The 24,293-nt window shown below is 38.8% G+C and overlaps 1 protein-coding gene and 1 long non-coding RNA gene across 4 annotated transcripts in view; one reads left to right on the top strand and one right to left on the bottom strand.

Moving 5' to 3' along the window:
* micall1a (MICAL-like 1a) overlaps window positions 1-612 on the bottom strand; it is a 118,899-nt gene extending 118,287 nt beyond the window's left edge. For 2 of the 3 annotated variants that reach the window (XM_055213413.2, XM_073870905.1), the window contains exon 1: window positions 146-612. In XM_055213413.2, coding sequence (XP_055069388.2) covers window positions 146-288 — 143 coding nt within the window. In that variant the 5' untranslated portion in view covers window positions 289-612. The remainder of the gene's footprint in view (window positions 1-145) is intronic. The other variant, XM_055213415.2, reaches the window with a different exon arrangement.
* Window positions 613-5,110: 4,498 nt separating this feature from the next.
* Window positions 5,111-11,719, top strand: LOC141365903 (uncharacterized). Its single transcript, XR_012370841.1, has 3 exons — window positions 5,111-5,323; window positions 10,340-10,564; window positions 11,064-11,719. It is a non-coding gene; the product is annotated as an uncharacterized lncRNA (long non-coding RNA).
* The last annotated feature ends 12,574 nt before the right edge of the window (window positions 11,720-24,293 follow it).

The following is a 24,293-nucleotide window of genomic DNA, read 5'->3' as shown; positions in this document are numbered from 1 at the left end:
CGCCTAACAATAGCACAACATAGATCATCGTCATGTGAGAAAAACTGTCCCAGATTAGTAACATGATAACATTTCTCTCAGGAGGGCCTGCTATTTTCAGAGGAGCGGAAACGAATGAAAGAAGAAAATGTAAAAAGATGCTCACATGAGGTCCGGCCTGTGTCGGTGGATGATGGCACAAAAGGCCAGTCCATCTCTGAAGGATGAAGACATGTTTTTAATGTCCACATCAGTGTAACTCTCACACTGGATGCGGCACCAATCCTGCAAAGCTTTTAGAGAGCTCATGCTCCACCAGTGCCCCTGTACGGTACAGTCCAAAATCAATTACACAAAGACTCCATTCAATCAAAGCTAAGCAGGGAGTGTTGACAACTATAAGTGTCCGTTCTTTGTCTAGAAACTCTACATAAACATCCGACTCCAGAATGAGTAACAGTAACGTTTTACTGTCGTTCCTACATAATGATGTATAAGAGTTCTCAATACTATTTCGCCTTTAACAATAACGTTTAAGTCCACAATCAGAAAACTGTTGCCTACGCAGGAAAGACACGAAGGTAGAGAAAGGTCTGACTGCAGACCTTGGGGGAGTGGAGCTCCACTCTCAAGCAGGAAACACGTGACCTTTACGCATAATAAAAGTAGTTACCTTAATCGTATCGAGTAGATTTAATTTTGATCATAATATTTTTACTTTTTGCCAAAGTGATATAGAGACAACTGACCATCTTTTTTTTATTGTATTCACGCAAATATTTTTTGGGAAAACTTCTGGCTGGAAGCAAAATACAGACACTACCTGCTTTTTCTAGAGCAGTGGTTCTCAAACTTTTTCGGCGTGCGGCCCCCCTTGTGTACGCCGCATCCCTTCATGGCCCTCCAAAGAAAATGTATTACATAATATATTCCAAAACTTAAAATTTGAATTAAACAAAACATATTACATTATACAATGTAGTGCTGTTGTTTAGTAGCCTTATTTTAATGAGGTTTAATTACACAGAATTTATGATCAATTAATGTATTTTATAAAATATCATTTAACTGGGGCCCCCCTGGCACCATCTCAGGGCCCCCCAGGGAGCCACGGCCCCCAGTTTGAGAACCACTGTTCTAGAGACCATATAATATTTGGAATGTTGTTAACTCACAGTAGAGCTGAGTTTTTTATTAACACAATGTTAATTTTAGGTAAATTCTTTATTCACAAATGTAAATGTACCAAAATCAAACCCTACTTTTTTCTGTATTTAAAAAATAATTTTTTGAAAGCTACCTTCCTTCTTTATATTATATAAAAAGCAAACAGGCTTGTAAATTTGCTGGACGGATAAAAGACGTTGACATCTAGACATTGACCCCTTTTTGTTTCTGTGTTAATTTTTATTTCTTTTTATTTATGTAATTTATTTTCTGATATTTGTGCACCTTGCTTTTTTGTACCGTGTAACAACTATAAGTGCCATGTAAGTGTACATTTGCTCATAAATAAAAAAAACGTATCGAGAGCAAGCGTGCCGCACAAGCCCTGGAAAGTGAAGCCAAAACGTCTCGATTCCCCATAGATATGTACCAGTGACTGGTCCTAGGCTGCGTCCAAAACCGCATACTGTATAGTAGGTACTGAATTAGATGAAGTACCTACTTACTTGGCATTAAAACAGTAGGTACTGTATAGTATGAATCCTGGTAGTATGAATGAGATTCGGACATCTGCCATGTTGCTACATCACGTGACATACGTCGTCATCACGTCATGTCATTTCAGCGCGAAAAGAGCCGCATGCCTCTTCTTCTTCGTTGGATAACTTCTCGTCCAGGGCATCATGGGATAGTGAAGCGTCCATCGTATGCACACTGCATCTAACCGGAAGTAGTAGGTCATCCGGGTACTTTTCGCATACTGTTTTTCGAATACTATGTATTCGGACATACTACTCGCCTCGCCTACTGCTTTTCACGTACTATATAGTATGTAGTAGGCGGTTTCGGACGCAGCACTAGTATTCACCTTATTCCGCCACGGCCCTTTTTAATTCTTCGCTCTTCCGCATTTTGTCAACCGACTTCCGCTGCTAATATGGCACAGTGCATTCGGTGGTTAGTTTGGTGGCTAGAAGATTGTTTGTAGTTCACTATAACTTTAGCGAAATGACAAATATCGCTACTGCTGTATATGTTTTAAATTAGGAGCACGGTTAAAACTTCATACGACGCTCGGATAGTCTTATATTGTCCCATCAATCGCCTCGTGGTTAGACGATATGAAGCGGCCGCGGCAAGTAACCTGGCATATTTAATTACCTCGTCCTGTCAGGAGTTGATGGAGCAGCATTGAAAATTATTAAAAGTATGCCTACCAATATTTACACAGTGATTTCGTCTTTTTTAAAGCAAATGTGCACCTTAGCCAGTCCAATAACTATTTTGTTTTTATGTGGTACCATGATAGAATTCATTTGCAAACTTGCCAACACTTATTCCTTCAAATCAGGAGACTTAAATCATTTTAAAGTGGAATCTACAAAGCTCACATATGGTTTAAAAAATTCCTTACAGATAATATCTGATCACACTGTAAAGGTTTATATAACTGCATGGCAGGTTACATCTGATCACATAGTAAATGTTTAATATAACTGCATGACAGGTAACAGCTGATCACATAGTAAAGGTTTAATATAACTGCACAACATCTGATCACATTGTAAAGGTTTAATATAAATGCACAACATCTGATCACATTGTAAAGGTTTAATATAAATGCACAACATCTGATCACACTGTAAATGTTTAATATCACTGCATAACATCTGATCACATATGAAGGTTTAATGTAACTTTACAACAGGTAAAGCAAGACCACCCTACAATAAATTAAGACACAGCTTTATCGGAGTCATCAGGAGCTGATCCCAAGTGTTTATCTGGAAGCTGTTGGTGTATGTACTGGTAAAGTGCTTGGTGACTGTGTAATGGATGCAATATCAACCCTCTGCAAAGCTGACACAAAGATGGTTGTTTCTCAGCAGAGATATGTACATTTGTGCCAGCTCAACACATTGAAGCAGTTTCTCGGACAGGGTTTACAGGACTAGGATTTAATTATATTAGGACATTTTAGTTTTTACAAACAAACCCTACAAAAAAAACAAGACTGGTGCGCATCTTGTGACAAAACAATGGCACTCATATATGTTGAGGTATGTCAGTAAAAGGTGTTTTTAAATTATTGTAGCTCAAATATGCATTTTAGCCTGGGACCAGGATAAGCCCTGTCAGGGAAACCGCACCATTGTTTTCCCATATCAGATGTAGGTTGCTTCAGGTTGAGTTGTGATTTTAAAGTGTAGTTGTGGTCAGAGACGGATGGATCCTCCCATTGTGTTTCTGCATCACAGTTTAGGAACATGTTGATTGTATCATCCTCACAGTTGTCCACTGCATCACTACACATCAATGCATCTGTGAAAACAATATAACCATAAACATTTTTATGTTAGTATTTAAAATAAACTTGCATCATGAGAATTAATATATAAATGGCACCCATACTTAAACAGAACAGTGTGTAAGAGAGAGATGCATTAAAAAGAGACAGTAACATTATACACACAACCTTTAACTTCAGTGTTAAACAATACGTTGTTTAATAGGTCATTATCAATATCTGAATGAGAAATGAACTGACATTCTAGCATCTGAAATCTCAGTAACTTGTAGGAATCACGTGGGCTACTGTAAGAATGCAATGTACTATAATATCTCGTTGTACTATCGTAAATATAAAAATATAGGTGGACAATTAAAACCATTCAAATGGTTGCATTTTATAAACTAACGTTCCTGATCTTAAGTGTATTTGTAGAACGGACTTCACAAATCTAACTTTAGGCGAACGAGCACAAAGTTAGCTAAGATAGCTTACCTGAAACTGGCCACCTTTTCAACACCCGGCGTGGTTTAAAGTTACCGGAACATCGTAGTCGAACCATTACTTGGGATAAGGGTGTTCCTCAGTTGGCTTAAAATTGGTAAGAAAGAAACATAAAGGCGCTCGAGTGAGCTTTTTAAGCTTAACGCGTCGCCTTCAGTCACTGCCTCAGCTGCTCATCGTCTATGCGCCCGGAAGAACGTTGACAAAATGAGCGCAATGGCGCCGCCCTTGTTGTCGTGAAAAATAAGGTGATAGTTTACAAACATTACAGGGTGCGCACGCATCCAGGAGGCAGAAAGCCCGCTTGGTGAGCTGATCCGCTACTGCAACAACCTTAATTATTGAAGCGTTCTTTGTTGTTTGTATATAAATAAAACTTGATTTCAGTTGGCAATCACCATGCCTACTTATTCACATAAAACAATGTATTGATTTAGAAATTGTAAGACACTTTTTGTTTAGACGGGCCGTATGCGAGAAGGATTGATTGACAGCAAGCAAACAAAGGCTCACATAATGAGCTGCATAATGAGGCAGAAATGTGAGAATGAACTACAGTGAAGAATGTGAGGACAAATGTATACATGTTTGTTTGAGGTTTATTAAGTTAACAATATAATCAAAATAGAAATGATGGTTAGTAGGACATTTTAAGTTTATTTGGAAAGAAACCCTATTCAAAAACTTTGTATAAACTAAGAAACTGATACACAACAGAGCTGTAAACTTCATGTGGCTCATGTTACCATATAACTTTATGTCCAAAAAGTGTTTTTCCACTTCATAGTTTTGTACTGATGAGAGAGATGCAGACCTCTAAGAGAGTTATAAACAGCTGTTAGCATAAATTGTCCACAGAAATACCCTTACTTACGGTGGCCGTCAGGGGTCACTGCCTTGCAATGAAAGAAAACACATGCAAATAGAAAAAACACCAGCAAATCAAGAAAACATCTTCATCAGTTTGACAACACATGCGCTGCAGATATCGCAACACATCCAAATACAGAAACGCGTTGCAAATATCACAACACGAACAAAAACAGAAACGCGTTCCAAATCTCACAACACATCCAAATACAGAAACGCGTTGCAAATTCTTACAACACGACCAAAAACAGAAACGCGTTCCAAATCTCACAACACGTGGGATCCCAGACGGGGACGGACGGGCGCGCTGCTTCAAAACAAACCGTGGATATATGGTAAAATCTTTATCGGGACGTCAATTCAGTCAACGTGAATGGTCAAATGATCCAGAGAGTAAGAAACGATTGGATGTGGACAATCGATTAAGAGGATTAACTAATATGGAAAAGAAGAAAGAAAGGAAGAAAATTGTGGCGGGTCGGCTCAGCTATGCTGTGAATGAACATGAGTGGGGTGAGTCTGAATCGGGAGATAGTGAGGAAAGTATGGATATAAATATAGGAAGTATGAGTATGAAGGAAAAAAGAGGAGATGACTTAGCAGGAGGCAGGTTGAAGAAAATAAGAGGTAATGGAGGTGTTGGAGAGGGAAGCAGGGAAAGAGAGAATGTAGATGGTGAATTTAAAATTATATTGAGATTTGCTGAGGAGAGGGGAATTTTGTCTATGAGCCCGGTAAAGTTAACGACAGTACTTAAAAATCAGGTTGGTGATATTAAAATGGCAAAGGTATTGAGAGATGGTAATTTGCTTATTGTTTGTAGAAATGAAGAGCAGAGGCAGCGGGCTGGAAGGTTGAAAGAAATGGGGAAAAATAAAGTCACGAGTGTAAATTTGTTTGGATGGGGAATCAAGTCGTGTAAAGGTCTGATTTGGGGAGTGCCAGTTAGTACTTCTATGGATGAAGTCAAGGCGAGTTTAAAGGTAGGAAATGTAAAGAGTGTCCGGAGGCTGCAGGTTTTTCGAGAGGGAGCTAGACTAGATAGCGAGTCTATCATGATAGATTTTGAGGATGAGGTGATTCCCAAGAATGTAACCCTAGGGTTTATGAGCTATAAGGTAAGAGAATATGTACCAAAGCCAATGAGATGTTACAATTGTCAAAGGTTTGGTCATACAGCTAAATCATGTAAAGGCAGAAGAAGATGTGCTAGATGTGGGGAAGATCATGAGTATGATAAGTGTGATCATAAGGAGCAACCGAGATGTTGTAATTGTGGTGGAAATCATAGTGTGGCTTATGGTGGTTGTGAAGTTCTGAAGAGGGAAAAAGAAATTCAGCAGGTGAGAACTCAGGGAAAAGTGACGTATGCTGAAGCTGTGAAGATAGTTAGGCAGGGAGGAGGAGATGGAGTAAGAAACAAATCAAGTAAGATGATTGATAAGGATTCAGTTCAGGGAGTGGAAGAAAAGTTGGTGGTGGATATTAAGAAACTAGTCACATTTATAGCAGGGGTTATTAATGCTACTATGGAAATTAAATCTAAAACAGAAAGAATACAGGTCATTGTAAAAGCAGCGGTACAACATCTAGATATTAGAGGATTGACATGGGAGGAAGTTAGGAATGAGCTCAGTGTCCATAATAGTCAAGAGCAGTTGGGAGCTGGTTCGTGTGGTTAATGGTTCTCTGTCTGCAATGGAATGCTAGGAGTTTGGTGGCTAATGGACAGGAATTTAAAAAGTTTATAGATGAGTTGCCTATTAAACCGGATGTGATTTGTGTTCAGGAAACATGGTTGAAGTCAAATTGGGATTTTAGAATAGTTGGTTATTCATTTGTTAGAAATGATAGGGAGGAGGGAAGTGGTGGGGGTTGTGCTACATTTATTCAGGAAGAAATTGCATTTAGAAATGTGAGTATAGAAAGTGAACAGGAGTGTGTTGTAGTGGAGTTATGGACAAGCGGGGGGAAGGTTACTATTATTAATTTTTACAATCCATGTAAAAGGCTAGATTTAGATAAGTTAATTCAAATGGATGGGATGGGTAGTGATAGAGTAGTATTGTGTGGGGATTTTAATGCACATAGCACTTTATGGGGAGGAGGTAGAACAGATACAAATGGAGAGATTATAGAAGAATTATTAGAGGAAAGGCAGATGATTTGTTTAAATGATGGGAGAGGAACAAGAATAGATGTGCGCACGGGGAACACGTCGGTATTGGATTTAACGTTAGTGTCTAGGAATTTAAGTGGAAGGTGTGAGTGGGATGTGTTAGAAGAATCAACGTTGGGTAGTGATCATTTTCCAGTTTTTTGGCAATTATCAATGATAAGCAATAAGAGATTGGGGGTAATGACAGGGAGATGGATTTTTAGTAATGCAAAGTGGGAATTATTTTCATATATTTGTGAGCATGAGATGAATGAAATAAATTTAGATGAAGATGTTGATAAAATTGAGGAAAATATTAGAACAAAATTAATAGAGGCGGCAAATCAGTCCATTTCTAAAAGTAAAGGGAAAATGGAGAGGAAGGCAGTCCCTTGGTGGACAAGTGAGTGTACTAGTGCAATTAAAGAGAGAAATAAAGCTTTTAAAGTATTAAGAAGATCTCTTAGTTTTCAGAACTTGATTGTATATAAGAAAGCCCAAGCTAAAGTCAGGAAAACAATACGGTGTGCAAAGAGGGATAGCTGGCGAAACTTTTGTAATAAAATAGGTAGAGAAACACCAGTTGGGGATGTGTGGGGAATGATCAAGAGTATGAGAGGAATTAGAAAGGAATTTCAGTACCCAGTATTAAAGAAGGATGAGGAGATAGCCATTTCTGATGAGGAAAAAGCAGAAATGATTGCAAAAGAGCTGGTTAATATACATAGTTCTGATAATTTATCTGAGGAAGCTAAAAGAGGTATAATGAGAACTAGAGAGGCTCATCCCGGAATTTTGGAGAGGAGACAGGAGTATAATAATATTTTAGATGCTCCATTTACTATGGTGGAATTGAGGAGAGTAATAGAAAGATCTGGGTTAACCTCTCCAGGGGAAGACGGAATCTGCTATATAATGTTAAAACATCTAGGAACCTTAGCAGCTTTTAAACTCTTAGGGCTATATAACAAAGTGTGGGATATGGGGAAACTGCCTAGTGTGTGGAAAGAAGCAGTGATTATTCCCATTAGGAAGCCAGGGAAAGATCCTTCAAAGCCAGCAAACTATAGACCAATAGCCCTAACTTCGCACTTGGTTAAAGTAATGGAAAGGATGGTCACTGAAAGGTTGACGTTTTATTTGGAATCAAAGGAAATTATTTCACCGTATCAAAGTGGATTTAGGAGAGGGAGAGGAACAATGGACCCAATTGTCTGCCTGGAAACAGAAATAAAAAAAGCGATGGCTAATAAAGAATCTGTTATGGCAGTCTTCTTCGATGTTGAGAAAGCGTACGATATGGTGTGGAAGGAGGGAGTAATGATTAAGTTAGACAAAATGGGAATTTCTGGTAGAGTTTTTAATTGGATTAAAGATTTTCTATTTGGCAGATCTATTAGAGTGAGAATTGGTGCAGCACTTTCAAGGAAGTGCATGGTTGAAAACGGTACCCCTCAGGGTAGTGTCATTAGTCCACTGCTTTTTTCCATCATGATTGATGATGTTTTTTCGCAAGTTCCACCTGATATCAGTCGTTCATTATTTGCAGATGACGGAGCTTTATGGAAAAGGGGAAGGAATGCTGTACATATTAAAATAAAGATACAAGAAGCAATTAATGTGGTTGAAGAATGGTCTTATGCATGGGGTTTTAAGTTTTCAGTAGAAAAAACTAAATCTTTAATTTTTACAAAGAGAACAAAGGAAATCAATGGAATGGAGGTAAGATTATATGGGCAATTAATTGAACGAGTTAAAGTATTTAAGTTTTTGGGAGTGTGGTTTGATTCCAAAATGACTTGGAATGAGCATATTGTTAATATTGTAAACAAATGCAAAAAAGTGTTAAATGTTATGAGGTGTTTAACCGGATCAGCATGGGGAGCAAGCAGAGGTGCATTGAAAGGCATATATATAGCATTGATTAGATCAGTGTTAGATTATGGGAGTTTTGTATATGGATCAGCATCTAAAACATCTCTACAAAAGTTAGAGGTTATACAAGCTCAAGCGCTGAGAATGTGTTGTGGTGCAGTTAAATCGACTCCTGTTGATGCTCTTCATGTGGAAATGGGGGAATTACCACTGTGTTTCCGACGGGAGCAGCTTATGATGAATTATTGGGCAAATTTAAAAGGACATACAGAGGCTAGAAACCCCGCCACCAAGGTTTTTCTCCCATGTTGGGAGAGTGAGAGAGTAAAAAATAAATGTTTTGCTTGGATTGCAGTGGATATAGCAAGGAAAATGGGATTAGATCAGGTAGCATGCATCCCTACGGTCCCATTGACAGTAACTGCTCCATGGTTATTTCCATCTGTTTTTGTTGACTTCTATCTATTAGAAAATAGTCATCTTTTTAAAGATGCAGGGAATTTGCCAAGTATAGTGGAGGAAAGAATCCAGTCAGGATATCAGAGTTATGTACCAATATATACAGATGGATCTAAAGATCCTACAGGAAGAACAGCGTATGCTTTTACAATTCCATCTTTACAAGTATCTATTAATAAAAGAACATCAGATTACCTGGCAGTTTATACAGTTGAATTAATTGCAATTGCATCAGCTCTACAATGGGTAGAACAAGTAAAACTAAATAGAGTAATTCTGTGTTCAGATTCAAGTTCAGTGTTATTATCAATTCAGTCATTTTCATCCCGGAGTAGGCAGGACATAGTCAATGAAATATATGAAACTCTTTTTAGGCTCCAAAGGTTAAATATAATAGTTTCATTTATGTGGGTACCTGCGCACAGGGGAATTAAAGGCAATGAAACTGCAGATACATTAGCAAAGGAAGCAAGCAAGCAGGAAATTATAATGGATATTTTATTTAGTAAAACAGAAATAAAGACAATAATTAAAAGTGAAATGATAAGGAAATGGCAAAACAAATGGAACAAGGGTAGTACGGGTAGACATTTTTATAATATTCAGAAAGATGTGGGAAGAATGAGGATGACAGGGCGAAATGCCTTGGAAGATAGCATAATATCAAGGTTAAGGCTGGGTCATACAAGATTAAATAAGACATTACAACTCATTGGAAAACATCCTACTGGTCTGTGTGAATATTGTCAAGAGGAGGAATCAGTGGAGCATGTGTTATGTCATTGCCGAAAGTATAATACAGAAAGAGAAATATTGAGAAGGACACCACAGGACATTAACTGTTGAGCAAATACTTGGACAATCAGGAGGTTATCATTCTTTAATTATGTTTTTGAAGGAAACTGGCTTAATAAACAGAATTTAAATTATCTCATTAAAGGAAATTAATTATCTGATGTTGTATTAATATTATAATTATTATTGTTAGTCATTTGTATTAAATATATATGTAGTTTTTTTTTTTTTTTTTTTATTAGTTTGGGTAGATACTCTAGTTCACACTCCAGCATAGTAGGTGGCGGTATTGCACCTTAACGTTGGATGCCACCCGCCATAAAACATAAGAAGAAGAAGAAGAAATCTCACAACACAACGGAAGTGTTTCAGGGGGGGTCACAAAAAGTGATGCACCGGTCTGAGAAGTGTTTTCGGTTTACATTCAATTCGTCCGTGGAGCTTTTGTGAGTTTACATCGATCAAATGTAAGTTTTTCTTGTTTATTTTAATATCCTAATTGCATATTTTTTTAGCCTTTCCATTATTATTAGCCTATAGACTCAAATAACTTGACGAAATACATAATAAACTGTGAAACGTTGTGTTAGCTGGCTTAGTTACACAAATGTCACTAGATAGTGTTCTAGGAGGACAATAAATACCATATTCTTCATTAAAACAAGTAAAAATAACGTGTGTGTGTGTGTACACGTGTGTTTCTAATTTTTTGTGCTAATAATAGCTTATTGAACGTCTAACCAAACGTCTTGTGTGTGTGTTTTATTTTCAGGCAGCAAACATACTGTTTATAACTATATACAATAGTGTTAATTCAAGTTGTTTTTCATATTTTATTTACACATTTATCAGTTTTATATCATCTCTTTTATTATGTCTCAAACTTGTTTACTCTACATTGTGCGCTATGTGACTTCACGAATAGTTACCATAATTATTCTGTACCTTGTCTCTCCATTCCTCTAGGAAAGCTAGAGGACCTGTTTTAACATTGAGGGAATCCTGACCAGATGCATAGTGTGATATGGTAGCATGATTTAAATGAACTGCAAGAGCCTGTAGAGAGGGATAAAGTCTACTGAGAGGAACACAGTACAGAAAGGAGCCGGTTCCATTGTTAAAATGCCCACTTATACCAAACTGTTTCCACCTACATCCTCTGGCAATACATACAGAAGTGTAAGCTACAGGACGTAAAGATTGAGGAACCGTTTTATCCAGCAGCCCTCAGTGTTCAATATGTCAAAAACATTAATTGACCCCAATATCACTGTCCTTATTTTAATCTCTACACAAACATTAGTTTAATACTGCAGGTTTTGATACACATAGTCATAGCCTAGTGGTTAGAGGGTTGGACTTGTAACCCGAAAGTTGCCAGTTCCAGTTTCCGTCTCTGCCGGCAGGTTGCGACTGTGATGTCCTTGAACAAGGCACATTAAACCCAATTGCTCCCCGGGCACTGAAGGAATAGCTGCCCACTGCTCCGTGTGTGTTCACCATTTACTGGGATGGGTTAAATGCAGAGGTCACATTTTTGAGTATGCGCTGCATACTTGGCAAGCATGTCACACTTACACTGCACAGACAACATTATATTGTATATATTGTATATTTTAATGACAACCACAGTTTAATGTAATGTGGCAATGAAAAGGAACAATGTCATTGTACAGGTATCTATACATATGAAAATAAAGGCTTTAAACTTCAAATGCATTTTTCATTTGCATATTTAAGAGAGAATATTTAAAATAATTTCTTTGATTCCTTTAAAAACACTCTTTCATTTTAGGGAAGAAAAGGAAACAGCAAGATTTATAATCTTAAAATGTAAGTAATTTGATAAAAATAGAAAATAACCTACCAAGGATGATAGAAAAGAAACAGTTTTGTTACTGTATTTGCATATAGCCATGGTATTTGTAGTAAACAAATAGGCAATCAATCAGCTTTACTGCAAGTTTTTTAACAGCATTGTCCTTTACGAGAAGTTCTAAGCAGGAACTAAAAAGAAGTATCAACATTGTAAGATGTTATAGTAACTGTATTATTCATTCAAATAAAAGTCATACAGTACATGTCAAAGCGATAAGATTGATGTTCTGGTTGTAGTTAGCTTCACTACATTTAAGGTTTAGCTGGTTGAGGTGGCTAAATATGGAGCAGATTCCAGTAAGAAAATCAGGAGAGGAATCTTTGAACAAGATGTTTAATGTCAATCCAATTTATGCATCTTCATATGCAGCTGATATGATATGAAATACAATGCAGTGGTCTACAAAGAATCAAGAGAAATAATTACAAATAATCACCATTCTCAGATTAACATTAACATTGTAAATCTGTATGACCAGATTATCACCTTCCAGCATCCAAAACTGTCAGAAGTTGAGCTACAAAACATAAGCTGTTACTAATGAAAAATACAAATTATGGCCCTGATGCTTAACTTTAACTTAAAATTGTGTTACAATTAGAAAACGTGTTATTTGTTATATGTTATGTTGTTTTAAGCTAGTAAACAAATGTTTTTTTTTTTTAATGCAATTTAATTTTTATTTAGTTTGCAGTAGAAATCTTGCTCTGGAATAGATACAATGATAGACCAGTCTGACACAAGCCCCAAGCTCAAATTTAAAGCTACCTAACAAAACTCTGGTAAATTTGGGTGCGTTAGTTTGTCAAATGTGAAAAGGAAGGCAGTGGTGTTCCTCTCAGTAGACTTTATCCCTCTCAACAGGCTCTTGCAGTTCATTTCTATCATGCTACCATATCACACTGCATCTGCTCAGGATGCTCTCAATGTAATAGCAGGTCCTTTAGCTTTCCTAGAAGAATAAAAAGACAAAATACAGAATAATTATGTTAACTATTCGTAAAATCACATAGCACACAATATAAATTAAACAAGTTTCAGACATTAATAAAAGAGATGATATAAAACTGATAAATGTGTAAATAAAATATGAAAAACAACTTGAATTAACACTATTATATATAGTTATAAACAGTATGTTTGCTGCCTGAAAATAAAACACACACACACAAGACATTTGGTTATACGTTCAATAAGCTATTATTAGCACAAAAACCTCCCATAGAAACACACGTGTACACACACACACGTTATTTTTACTTGTTTTAATGAAGAATGTGGTATTTATTGTCCTCCTAGAACACTATCTAGTGACATTTGTGTAACTAAGCCAGCTAACACAACGTTTCACAGTTTATTATGTATTTCGTCAAGTTATTTGAGTCTATAGGCTAATAATAATGGAAAGGCTAAAAATAGGGATGGCTGACGCGAAACAGTCGTTCCGAAGCTTTGCGAGATCCCGAAGCGCAGATGTGTCGAAACACTGATCCGAAGCGTGATTCAAAACACCCATGTCACGTGACTATGACCAAACGAAGCCTCGAAGTGTTTCACTAAGTGTTTCATCAGGTGTGGTCTGCCGAATCAGCGTTTGATTGGCACGGTCGGAAACAGACAACACAATCGCACATCTGTATAAAAGTGAAATAAACGCATATTGACCTTGTGGGTTTTGTGGGAGGAGTTTTTCAAAGGCTGGAGAAATTATCTGTAAAAAGAAGTAGGCTAAGTCCTTCCACACACAGCAGATATTTTTTATATGTGACATGGTGGCTTGATATATTTTAAAAATTTCTTATTGTTTATGTGGTATTTATCTCTATTCAATTTATTTATTAAATAGACCAGCTGATAGTTATTGACAATGATGAGCCTAAAAGCTTATGTAGTTGTCAAACAGATAAAACAACAACAAAAAATATATAACTTCATTGTGACGACGGTAATAGTAATGCGTTTTCTGGGGTTCGACCCAAAGGGTTATTGTATGAGAGTCGACGACACTAACCACTCTCCCACCCGATCTCTTGTGTCAATCAATCAACATGTGGGATACGATTTGTCAGCGATCGTCTAAAACCTTGTCAAGGCTGCGCTACGGTTATACGTGCAAATGACCACTAGGTGTCACTATGGAGGCGGTTTCGAACTATGTTTCGAAGCCTCGACACAATTGATTCAACTGTTTCAGTGTTTCACGAAGCCTCGCTCTGCCCATCACTAGCTAAAAATATGCAATTAGGATATTAAAATAAACAAGAAAAACTTACATTTGATCGATGTAAAGTCACAAAAGCTCCACAGACGAATTGAATGTAAACCGAAAACACTTCTCAGACCGGTGCATCACTTTTTGTGACCCCCCTGAAACAGTTGTGTTGTGAGATTTGGAACGCGTTTCTGTTTTTGGTCGTGTTGTAAGAATTTGCAACGCGTTTCTGTATTTGGATGTGTTGTGAGATTTGGAACGCGTTTCTGTTTTTGATCGTGTTGTGATATTTGCAACGCGTTTCTGTATTTGGATGTGTTGCGATATCTGCAGCGCATGTGTTGTCAAACTGATGAAGATGTTTTCTTGATTTGCTGGTGTTTTTTCTATTTGCATGTGTTTTCTTTCATTGCAAGGCAGTGACCCCTGACGGCCACCGTACTTACTTATATAACTGATGGGTAAATGTCACTGATACTAAGTTACATTCATATACTATCTTGTACATAAACTTAATCTCAGATAAACATCTGCAGCAATTAATATAAAAAGCTGTTTTCAGATGACTGTTTTCAGATGCCCCTTATCATCTAGCTTCTGTTTTAAACGTGTTTCTGTAAGCGCGTATGAACTTTAAAAACACATCGCATATGGCGCGTCCATGTGCGCAAGCTCGCGTCTCCGTGTAACGCAGCGCTCATAAAAACGGTGTCGCGTGTAAAGCGCAATGTATGGAATTACCTTGCATGTAAACAATATGGAATCATTTTACAGCAAATCCCGCAGTGCAGCATTTACTCAAAGTTGCCATGACAGATACGAAAGTGAATAACTGTGTCTTAACACTGTACACCCAGCAAACACAGAACGTTCCCCTAACGTTAGTTTTTGGTTATATTTTGGTTATTTTTAAATAACCTAAAAATAACTTATACAGAACGTTATTTTTTGGTTATTTTTTTGCAACCATAAAATAACGTTCCCATAACGTTGCAGGGTGGTTATTTTTAAAATAACCTAAAAATAACTTATACAGGACGTTATTTTTTGGTTATTTTTTGGTTATTTTTTTGGAACCATAAAATAACGTTCCCATAACGTTGCAGGGTGGTTATTTTTAAAATAACCTAAAAATAACTTATACAGAACGTTATTTTTTTGGAACCATAAAATAACGTTCCCATAACGTTGCAGGGTGGTTATTTTTAAAATAACCTAAAAATAACTTATACAGAACGTTATTTTTTGGTTATTTTTTTGGAACCATAAAATAACGTTCCCATAACGTTGCAGGGTGGTTATTTTTAAAATAACCTAAAAATAACTTATACAGAACGTTATTTTTTGGTTATTTTTTGGTTATTTTTTTGGAACCATAAAATAACGTTCCCATAACCTTGCAGGGTGGTTATTTTTAAAATAACCTAAAAATAACTTATACAGAACGTTATTTTTTGGTTATTTTTTGGTTATTTTTTTGGAACCATAAAATAACGTTCCCATAACGTTGCAGGGTGGTTATTTTTAAATAACCTAAAAATAACTTATACATAACGTTCTCTAATGGTTATTTTTTGGTTATGTTTTTTTTAGGAAATGAAGTGAATTATTTTAGCGTTTCTTTTGTCTCTTTCTTGATTTAGTAACTTAAATATGTGAGAAGAAATATATATACGAGTGATTTCCAATCGATTTGAGGAGAATTTGAGGAGAATATAATGTTAGAAACTTTTTATTGTTGTAAAAACGGATAGCCGACTAACTGTGGTAAGATCTTTTAACCTAAAGTGACTGATTTATTTGTCATTGCATTTTAACTTCAGAGTATAACATTCTAGCGATTTCTTTTTTGTTCTTCATTAGTGTTGTGTTGTGTTAAGAAGCATACAATATTTAATGTTCAATTCATAGTAAGTGCTATATAACACATTAATGTGGAACTGCACCACTAGGGGCTCTAGTGAGCAATTGTGTTGAATAAATGTGAAGAGAAGAATAAAGTTATGATGTGAGTTGTACACAGCGTGCAGTGTGTTCTGTTAAAGTGGGTTAAACACCACAAATTGGCGACGAGGATGAGCGCTTCAGTGCCGAGCCCGCCCCCGTTTCTTCCTGTTAGTGGGGAGCCACCGATTCCGTTTGAAATATGGCGGAAAATTTTTCAAAACTACATGATAGTCATCCAGGCAACCGGGGATGCATGGCCGGAGGCACGCAGACGAGCGGTCTTGCTGCATTGCTTGGGGACGGAAGGCCAGCGCCTGTTTTATACTCTGCCAGACCAAGGTACTACTTTTGATGAAGCGATGGCTGCACTTCAGAAACACTTTGTGCCTAAAGTTAACGTGGTTGCATGCCGACACACGTTCAGACAACGTGTGCAAAGTGCGGATGAAACTGTTACGCAATACGTTGCCGCTTTACGAGCGTTAGCTGCACCATGTGCATTCGGGGAAATGGAGAGTGAAATGCTCCGTGATCAGTTGATCGCAAATGCGACGTTGACTGCAGTAAGGGACAAATTACTGTTAGAGGACGACCTCACGCTGGAGAAGGCGATTACAATCGCATGTCAAGTGGAAGCTGCGGTTAAAAATTCGTCATTGCTCTGTAATTCCACTACTACTGCCATGAAGTCGGTACAGGCTATTAGTATGCATACTAAGTATGGCAAAGAAGGAAAGGGCGCACGTTCAACTAAGCAGACACATGTTGCTCAGAGACGATCGGAGGATCGAAAACAAACAACGGCCGGTCAACAATGCTTCAGATGCGGATCGGACAAACATCTGGCAAATGATAAAAACTGTCCTGCTGCTAAAGTGACATGCAGACATTGTGGAAAAAGAGGACACTTTGCTAAAGTGTGTAAAGCAGCAGTGAGTGAGGTAAGAGAAGTGGTAGTTCCAGATGTGACTGTGCTCTGTGTGGATAACGTACAAAAATCGGTTACAACCGATGATAAGATCACCTGTGAAGTGAACGTTGAAGTACCAAGAGGTCATAAACATAAGTTACAACTGGTTGTAGATACGGGTGCATCTGTTTCCATACTTCCAGAAGACCTGTATAAGAAACACTTCTCACAATGCACACTGAGTAAGCCAAAAATTAAACTAGTCACTTATGCAAAAGAGAACCTACCAGTCATTGGCTGCTTATCAGCATTAGTGGGTGTTTCAGAAAATGACAATGTAGTTCCAGCTACTTTTTATGTAGTGACTGCAGGATCTCCCTTGTTAGGGTTGGATTTAATAAGACTGCTAAACCTGAACATTGTAAGTGGGAAAGTAAAACACATAGACAATGAATGTGAAATCTCAGCTGCACCTCTTCATATGACTCAGCATTCTACAAGTCCTGTGTACAAAGTTTCACCTGTATCTGCTACTCACCTGGGCTGTGTGAAAGGATTTATCCACAAAGTGCAAGTTAATTCAACAGTGACACCAGTACGTCAAAAATTGAGACGCTTACCTCTCAGCATCCGCAAGGAGGTGTCCACTGAGCTTAATCGTCTCCTCACAGCGGGCGTAATCGAACCAGTCGATGCTTCAGAATGGGTTAGTCCGTTGGTTGTGGTACGTAAGCGTGATGGACACATTAGACTTTGTGTGGACCTTCGTGAACCCAATAAAAGTGTGATAATGGATTGCTACCCATTACCCCACATGGATGATTTATTTACAGAACTTGCAGGTGCTTCACATTACAGTCAAATTGACCTTAGCTCTGCTTACCACCAGCTGCCTCTCCATCCTGACAGTCGTAACCTGACAGCGTTCATAACGCACGAAGGCCTTTTCCGTTTCACAGGGGTTGTGTGGCTCACCTTGTGATAAGCGCTAGTAGTTATATGGGGCCACCTTTCGTCAAACTTTTATGGCCTCCTCCCCCACCTCTTGACAGGTCGTGTTTTATGACCCCTTGACAGGGGGCGGGACAATCAATCAAAAGCTGTACAATCTGTCAACTTTAGACAGCGAGTGTTTAATCGTTTTATGACATGTAGTTTAGTGTTTTGTTTTTCCTGTGTGTGTTTTATGTCAAGCCTATGCTGTCATGTTTAAATGACAGCTCGTGTTTTGACATTTGCCGTCTCTATCTATCAAACCCTCCCTTTTCGACCCGTGTGCGTCTCAATACTGCCTGTCACACTGCGGGTGTGTGTTGTATAAATGGGTGTTATAAGATAGGCTTGTTTAAAAGAGGTTATAGGTTTTCAGTGAATGAAAAGACTTTGGTTCTGTCTTAACCGTTGAACAATGGCTGGCGCATTTAATACCCCTCCGGCTTCTGGTATGGAGATGGATGAAGATGTGACTTTTGCGCCCAAGAGGGGTGTGGGGCATCGTGTGCGTTTGACAGAGTTTTTACATGATTCGGAAGACACGGTTAAATATGAATTTCTAATGGCTGACGAACGTTTGGGGTACTACGAGTTTGACAAGAAATTGCGCACTGTAAAGCTTTACAGTGTGGAATCTGGTGAGAAACAAACATACGGAGATCCAAGCCTTTTTCTCCCTGCTAAAGACTGGTCCTTGTTCTACAAACGTATCTGGAAAGATGTGCAAGAGTTTTGTGATCGACCGTTGTACGTTGGAGAGTGGAATGGTGTGACCCGGGGGATGCACTATCGTGTTGTCGCCAACCAGTGTAAAAAGAAACTTGATGATTGTGTCTACATTTTCACTTGTAGAGCCGTATCAAAGATTTCTGAGTATACATGGCCTATCCCGGAGGATGAGCACAACAACCACTACGATCTGCAATTCATTTTCCAGTGGCGCGATGTTCGTGTGCTTAGAGATGTTTTTGAACACATTGACACAATGTTTAGATGGTGCAAGATGCGTGACCAATACAATGTCGTAAGGGTTAAATTGTTTGACCCCCGTGGAAGCATGGCGGGGACCGGCGAGATGCCGTCTCCGCCCACTTACTACAAGCATTAAAAGACCCCGGACCACAGACCCCAGACACACTGATTCAACATGTCTCAAGACTCTGAAACTCCTTACCACACCGTCAAAGATACATCCGATACCACGGAGGCTCCCCCGCTAGGTGCTGAAGACACCGTGGCTATTAACAGCTGGTTGGATGAGTTCTGCAAAGAACTGGGGTATCACAACCTGACTTTCCTCACTACGCGTAGCTGTAACATCGCCGCAGCCACGCACGGTGCATCAGAGGACGGCGTGGACGGCTGTATCGGCGTCACTGGCTTTAAGCTAATAAAGGCCATTGTCGCGTCCGTTCTGGGAAGCGCCGTCGGGGCAAAGATGAAGCGTGAATGCTACGGCTGCAAGGTGAACCACCCAAGCCAAATACAACACGGATGCCTTTACGAACCCATGCCCTATTACTTTGAATTTAATTATGAAGATTTCACCAGTACGTTGTTTAAACCGGAGTTTAAACACATCATCGTGCAAGCTCTGAACCAGATCGTCCTGAAATCTCATCCCATGAGGATCCAAGGTGCTGTGGACGCTATTCTGTGTGAATTAAGGTCTGAGCCTTACGTTGTGTCTAAGCTGAAAGAAATCACAGATGAGCTAGTCGACGATAATTGTGAAAAACTTGTCAACGATTGTGTGGACTCCTGGAGTAAAATCTGCTAAGTTTGAATTGACATCGACTTTCAAATGGGGAACCTGTGCTTTACCGGACTGATTAAAAATATGTTTAAAAACCATTATAAACATGAACTGGTTAATCTCTTATGTAGCGTGATATCTCTTGAAACTGACTCTGATTTCAAACCTGATGCTTGTGAAAGCAGCAAACGTGTGACCAGTCTCAAACAACAAATGTCTGATGTGCGAGATATTGCTACGTCATGGGATACCATGGTCCAGATGTGTGTTAATGCCGAAGAGCAACCTTGTATTTTTATTAAAAAAACTCTAGATTTGATGTATAAAAGTCATGATGATTTTTACATAGGAGATGTAATCACAATGTCTACATACGTAATTGATTTATGCATTGCTATGGTTTTAAAGAATCCACAATTTAATGTGTGTGAAGTTGTCGCAACAGCTGCTGAATATATGATTGATAAAAAAAATTTTTCATGTATACACTTTTTATGGTATTTAGACACCCTGTAATGGCTTTCTGTATTATCATTGTTGTGTGAAAATAAAAAAGACTATTTACCCAAATCTCACGCATTACTTATTTGTGGTCTGATGAGACGACATCATGTCGGCAGAACTCATGAGTAAGGTTTATTACACACCCTCCAACCCGGGGTCCTTAGGTGGTAAAAATCGTGTAAAACAAGCTGTTTTAAAAGATTACGATGTACGTTTAAATGACGAGGAAGTTTCAGAATGGGTCTCCTCACAGGATGCCTACACGTTACATAGACAGGCTCCTCTTAAATTCAAAAGAAACAGAGTGATTGTTTATGGGATAGACATGCAGTTTCAAGCTGATTTGGTCGATATGTCTGCATATTCCAAGGAAAATGACGACACAAAATTTTTACTCACATGCATAGATGTGTTTAGTAAATATGCATGGACTCGGGTCTTAAAGAACAAAAGCGGCCTTGAGGTCGCTAAGGCTTTTGAGTCAATACTTGGGGAAGACCGGGTGCCTCAAAAAATACAGACGGATCAGGGGAAAGAATTTTTTAACAAACATTTTCAAGAAGTTGTTAAAAAATATAATATTCATCATTTTGCCGTCGCATCGGATTTAAAAGCTTCTGTGGTTGAAAGGTTTAATCGTAGCCTCAAAAACTTGATGTGGCGTTTTTTAACAGCCACAAACTCCAGGAGATATATTGACGTGTTACAAGATATCACGCGGGGCTACAACACCAGTTATCACAGGAGTATTAAGATGAGACCCGTGGATGTCAACAAAGATATTGAAGACGTTGTGTTTGAAAATCTGTATGGACCTGCAGGAGTGCGACGAGACAAACCTGCGTGTTTTAAATACAAGATCGGTGATGTTGTTAGAATCTCCAAAGTTAGGGGTCCATTCGCGAAAGGTTATGAACAGAATTACACAGAAGAGTATTTTACAATCGCAGAGTGTATACCCAGGGATCCGCCGGTCTACAAACTACATGATTATGACAACGATGTTATCGATGGCCGGTTTTACGAACAAGAATTACAAAAAATATCTGTGTGTGAAAACAAAGCATTTAAGGTAGAAAAAATCTTATACAAGAAAAAACGTGGCAAAAAAATAGTGGTTTTAGTGAAATGGCTCGGATGGCCTGATAAATTTAATAGTTGGGTCGACGAAAAAGATGTGGTCGATATACAGAATCCTTAAAAAGGAGGAACTCACGTAGAATAAAGGCAGTCCAATAAAAAATAGACATGGGTGAGGGTGGCTTTTATGTTACATTACCATGCAACGCATCTTCTGGTGTCTACACCAACAATACTATCTCAAATTATAGGACCGTATTAGGCAATCCTATAAACCTGAGGGGCAAATGGGAGGTGGGGATTGTTGAAATTGAATATCCTAGAACATGGTACACATTTAGTACCGAAGACGCATTTTTTGATTTAAATACAGAAGTAGGAGCGTCCAATATTTTCAACGACAGCAAGCGACACTTTATAAAAGCTGGATATTATGAAAATGTCACATCGGTGGTTAGTGAAATAAATAAGGCTCTAAACCCTAACGGTTTCATGGGGTATGGTAACATAAGAAACAAGGTATTTTTAAAAGCACCGCCCGGTATCTCGTTAATGTTTAGCGGCAAGTTGGCTGTCATTTTAGGGCTGCGACCTAATGTGCCTATAGGGATAGCCATGCGAGCACCTGCCCCTCCTGAGCCTATAAAGGATGTTGTGACGAGAGCGCCGTATCAAGCAGACATAAATGGTGGTTTCTATACACTCTATATCTATACTGACATTATCGAATATCAGTCAGTAGGTGATGCATATGTACCGCTCCTAGGATGTGTACATATAACTGGTGAAAACAACAACATCGTCAGTATTAGATACGACAAACCTCATTACGTACCTACAAACAAGTCCGTTATCACAGAAATTGCTATTGAAGTAAAGGACGATCAAAACAAAGATGTTGCGTTTTCTTACGGTAAAGTGTGTGTTAAACTACATTTTAGACCCGTGAAGCAGTCATCCTTTTAATATTCAGTAATGGCTTATTTTAATAATAATTATAACGCAAACCCCGAGCGCTACGTGACATATTATACAAACCAGGCTGGAAATGGACTGCCTGGGTATGCGGGGGGTGGGGTCATGTACGGCAATGGGCTGGGAGGTCTTTTCAGAGGACTGTTTAGATTCGCTATGCCCTTGTTGAAGCGTGGTTTTAACATAGCCAAACCGCATCTTAAATCTGCTGCGAAAAACATATTTAGTGATGTCGTTAGCAATACGATGTCAGGCTCTTTCAACAACCACGATCAAGACGGTTCGGGTTTGATGGTTATGTCTCGCAAACGCACGTATAGGCTGCCGGGCGCCAAAAGGAGTGGCCACAAACCAAAGAAAGCACATGGTACAGTCAAGAAATCATCAGTTGCAAAGCGTAAGCGCAAGGTACCAGCAAAAAAACCACTGGCAAAGAGAGTTAAAACAATCTTCTAGATCATGGCTCTGCTACACAATATGTCAGAAGAGTGTATTAAATCCGAACTGGATTTATTCACGGTACCTCTGACTCAGACATCTATTGAAAAAAATACATATGTAGAAATACCTCCTTTATCCGCGCTATCAGACACAGCCCCGTTGGAATTTTTTATAGCAGGAACCGGGGAGGATTATATCGATTTAAATAACACATTGCTGTTTTTGAGGGTGAAAATTACTAATCCTAACGGTACGGACATTGCCGCCGGAGCGCCTGTTGGGTTAGTGAATTATCCTATTGGGTGCTTATTTGCCCAAACGGACGTGTCGCTCGGGGACCGATTAATTTCGCAGAGTTCCAGCACGCATCCTTATCGTTGCATCATAGAGTGTCTGTTAAACTATGGAACAGACGCTCTCGAGACGACGTTCTCCTCTGGACTATATTATAAAGATTCTCCGGGGCATATGGATGCGACAGATCCAGCTGCGGGAAATAGAGGCCTAACAAAGAGAGCAGCCTTTACAGAGTCCAGCAATATCGTGGAGCTATTAGGACCCATTCACAGCGATATATTCTTTCAAGAAAAATTGTTGCTTAACGGAGTAGATGTTAAAATCCGTATGACTAGGGCCAAAGATGAGTTTTGTTTGATGAGAAACGATAATGTAAACTACAGAATAAACATTGTTTCAGCATCTCTGTTTGTTAAAAAAGTATCAGTGTCACCAGCTGTGAGGCTGGGCCACGCTCAGGCTCTGTTATCAGCAACAGCAAAATACCCTATCGACAGAGTGTGTTTGAAAAACTTCTCCATACCTGCTGGTTCCCGCGTATGTAACCAAGAAAGAAAACTTATTTTTAGGAACCCTACCCAAATCCATCGTTCTGGCGATGGTTGAAAATGACGCCTTTACAGGCGCTTATAATAAAAACCCATTTGCATTTAAAAACTACGATCTGGAATTCTTAGCGGTCTATACAGACGGCGTTCAGACACCTTCAAAACCTTTCCAGCCTGACTTTGGCAGCGGTTCTGCTGTAAGGGAGTTTTACCAACTAGCATTGGCTTCGGGAAAACATTTGAAAAATCAAGCTCTGTCTATCGATAGAGAGGCCTTTCTGCACGGATATACACTCTACGCGTTCAACCTCACACCAGATGAAGAATGCGGGCGTCATGTGTCACTAGTCAAATCCGGCAATATCAGATTAGAACTTCGTTTTAGGCAGCCTCTCCAAAATACGATAACGCTGATAGTGTATGCGATTTATGATTCAATTCTGGAAATATCTAATCGTCGGCAGGTTATGATTGATTACTATTAATCATGAACACCTTGCAACTAACGAGCCTGATGGATAAAATTTCATGCAACACACATTTCCTAGGAGTGGTGCCGTGTGACCATTTACCAGTTGATCCTTTAAGAACATTGCCGGCCATGGTCATAATCAACACCCACCCGTCCGGACTCCCCGGGGAACACTGGTTAGC

Source organism: Misgurnus anguillicaudatus, chromosome 8 (assembly GCF_027580225.2).
Source record: "Misgurnus anguillicaudatus chromosome 8, ASM2758022v2, whole genome shotgun sequence".
NCBI lineage: Eukaryota > Metazoa > Chordata > Actinopteri > Cypriniformes > Cobitidae > Misgurnus > Misgurnus anguillicaudatus.
Note: the sequence above shows the minus strand (reverse complement) of the source record. Positions and strands in the feature narration are given on the sequence as shown.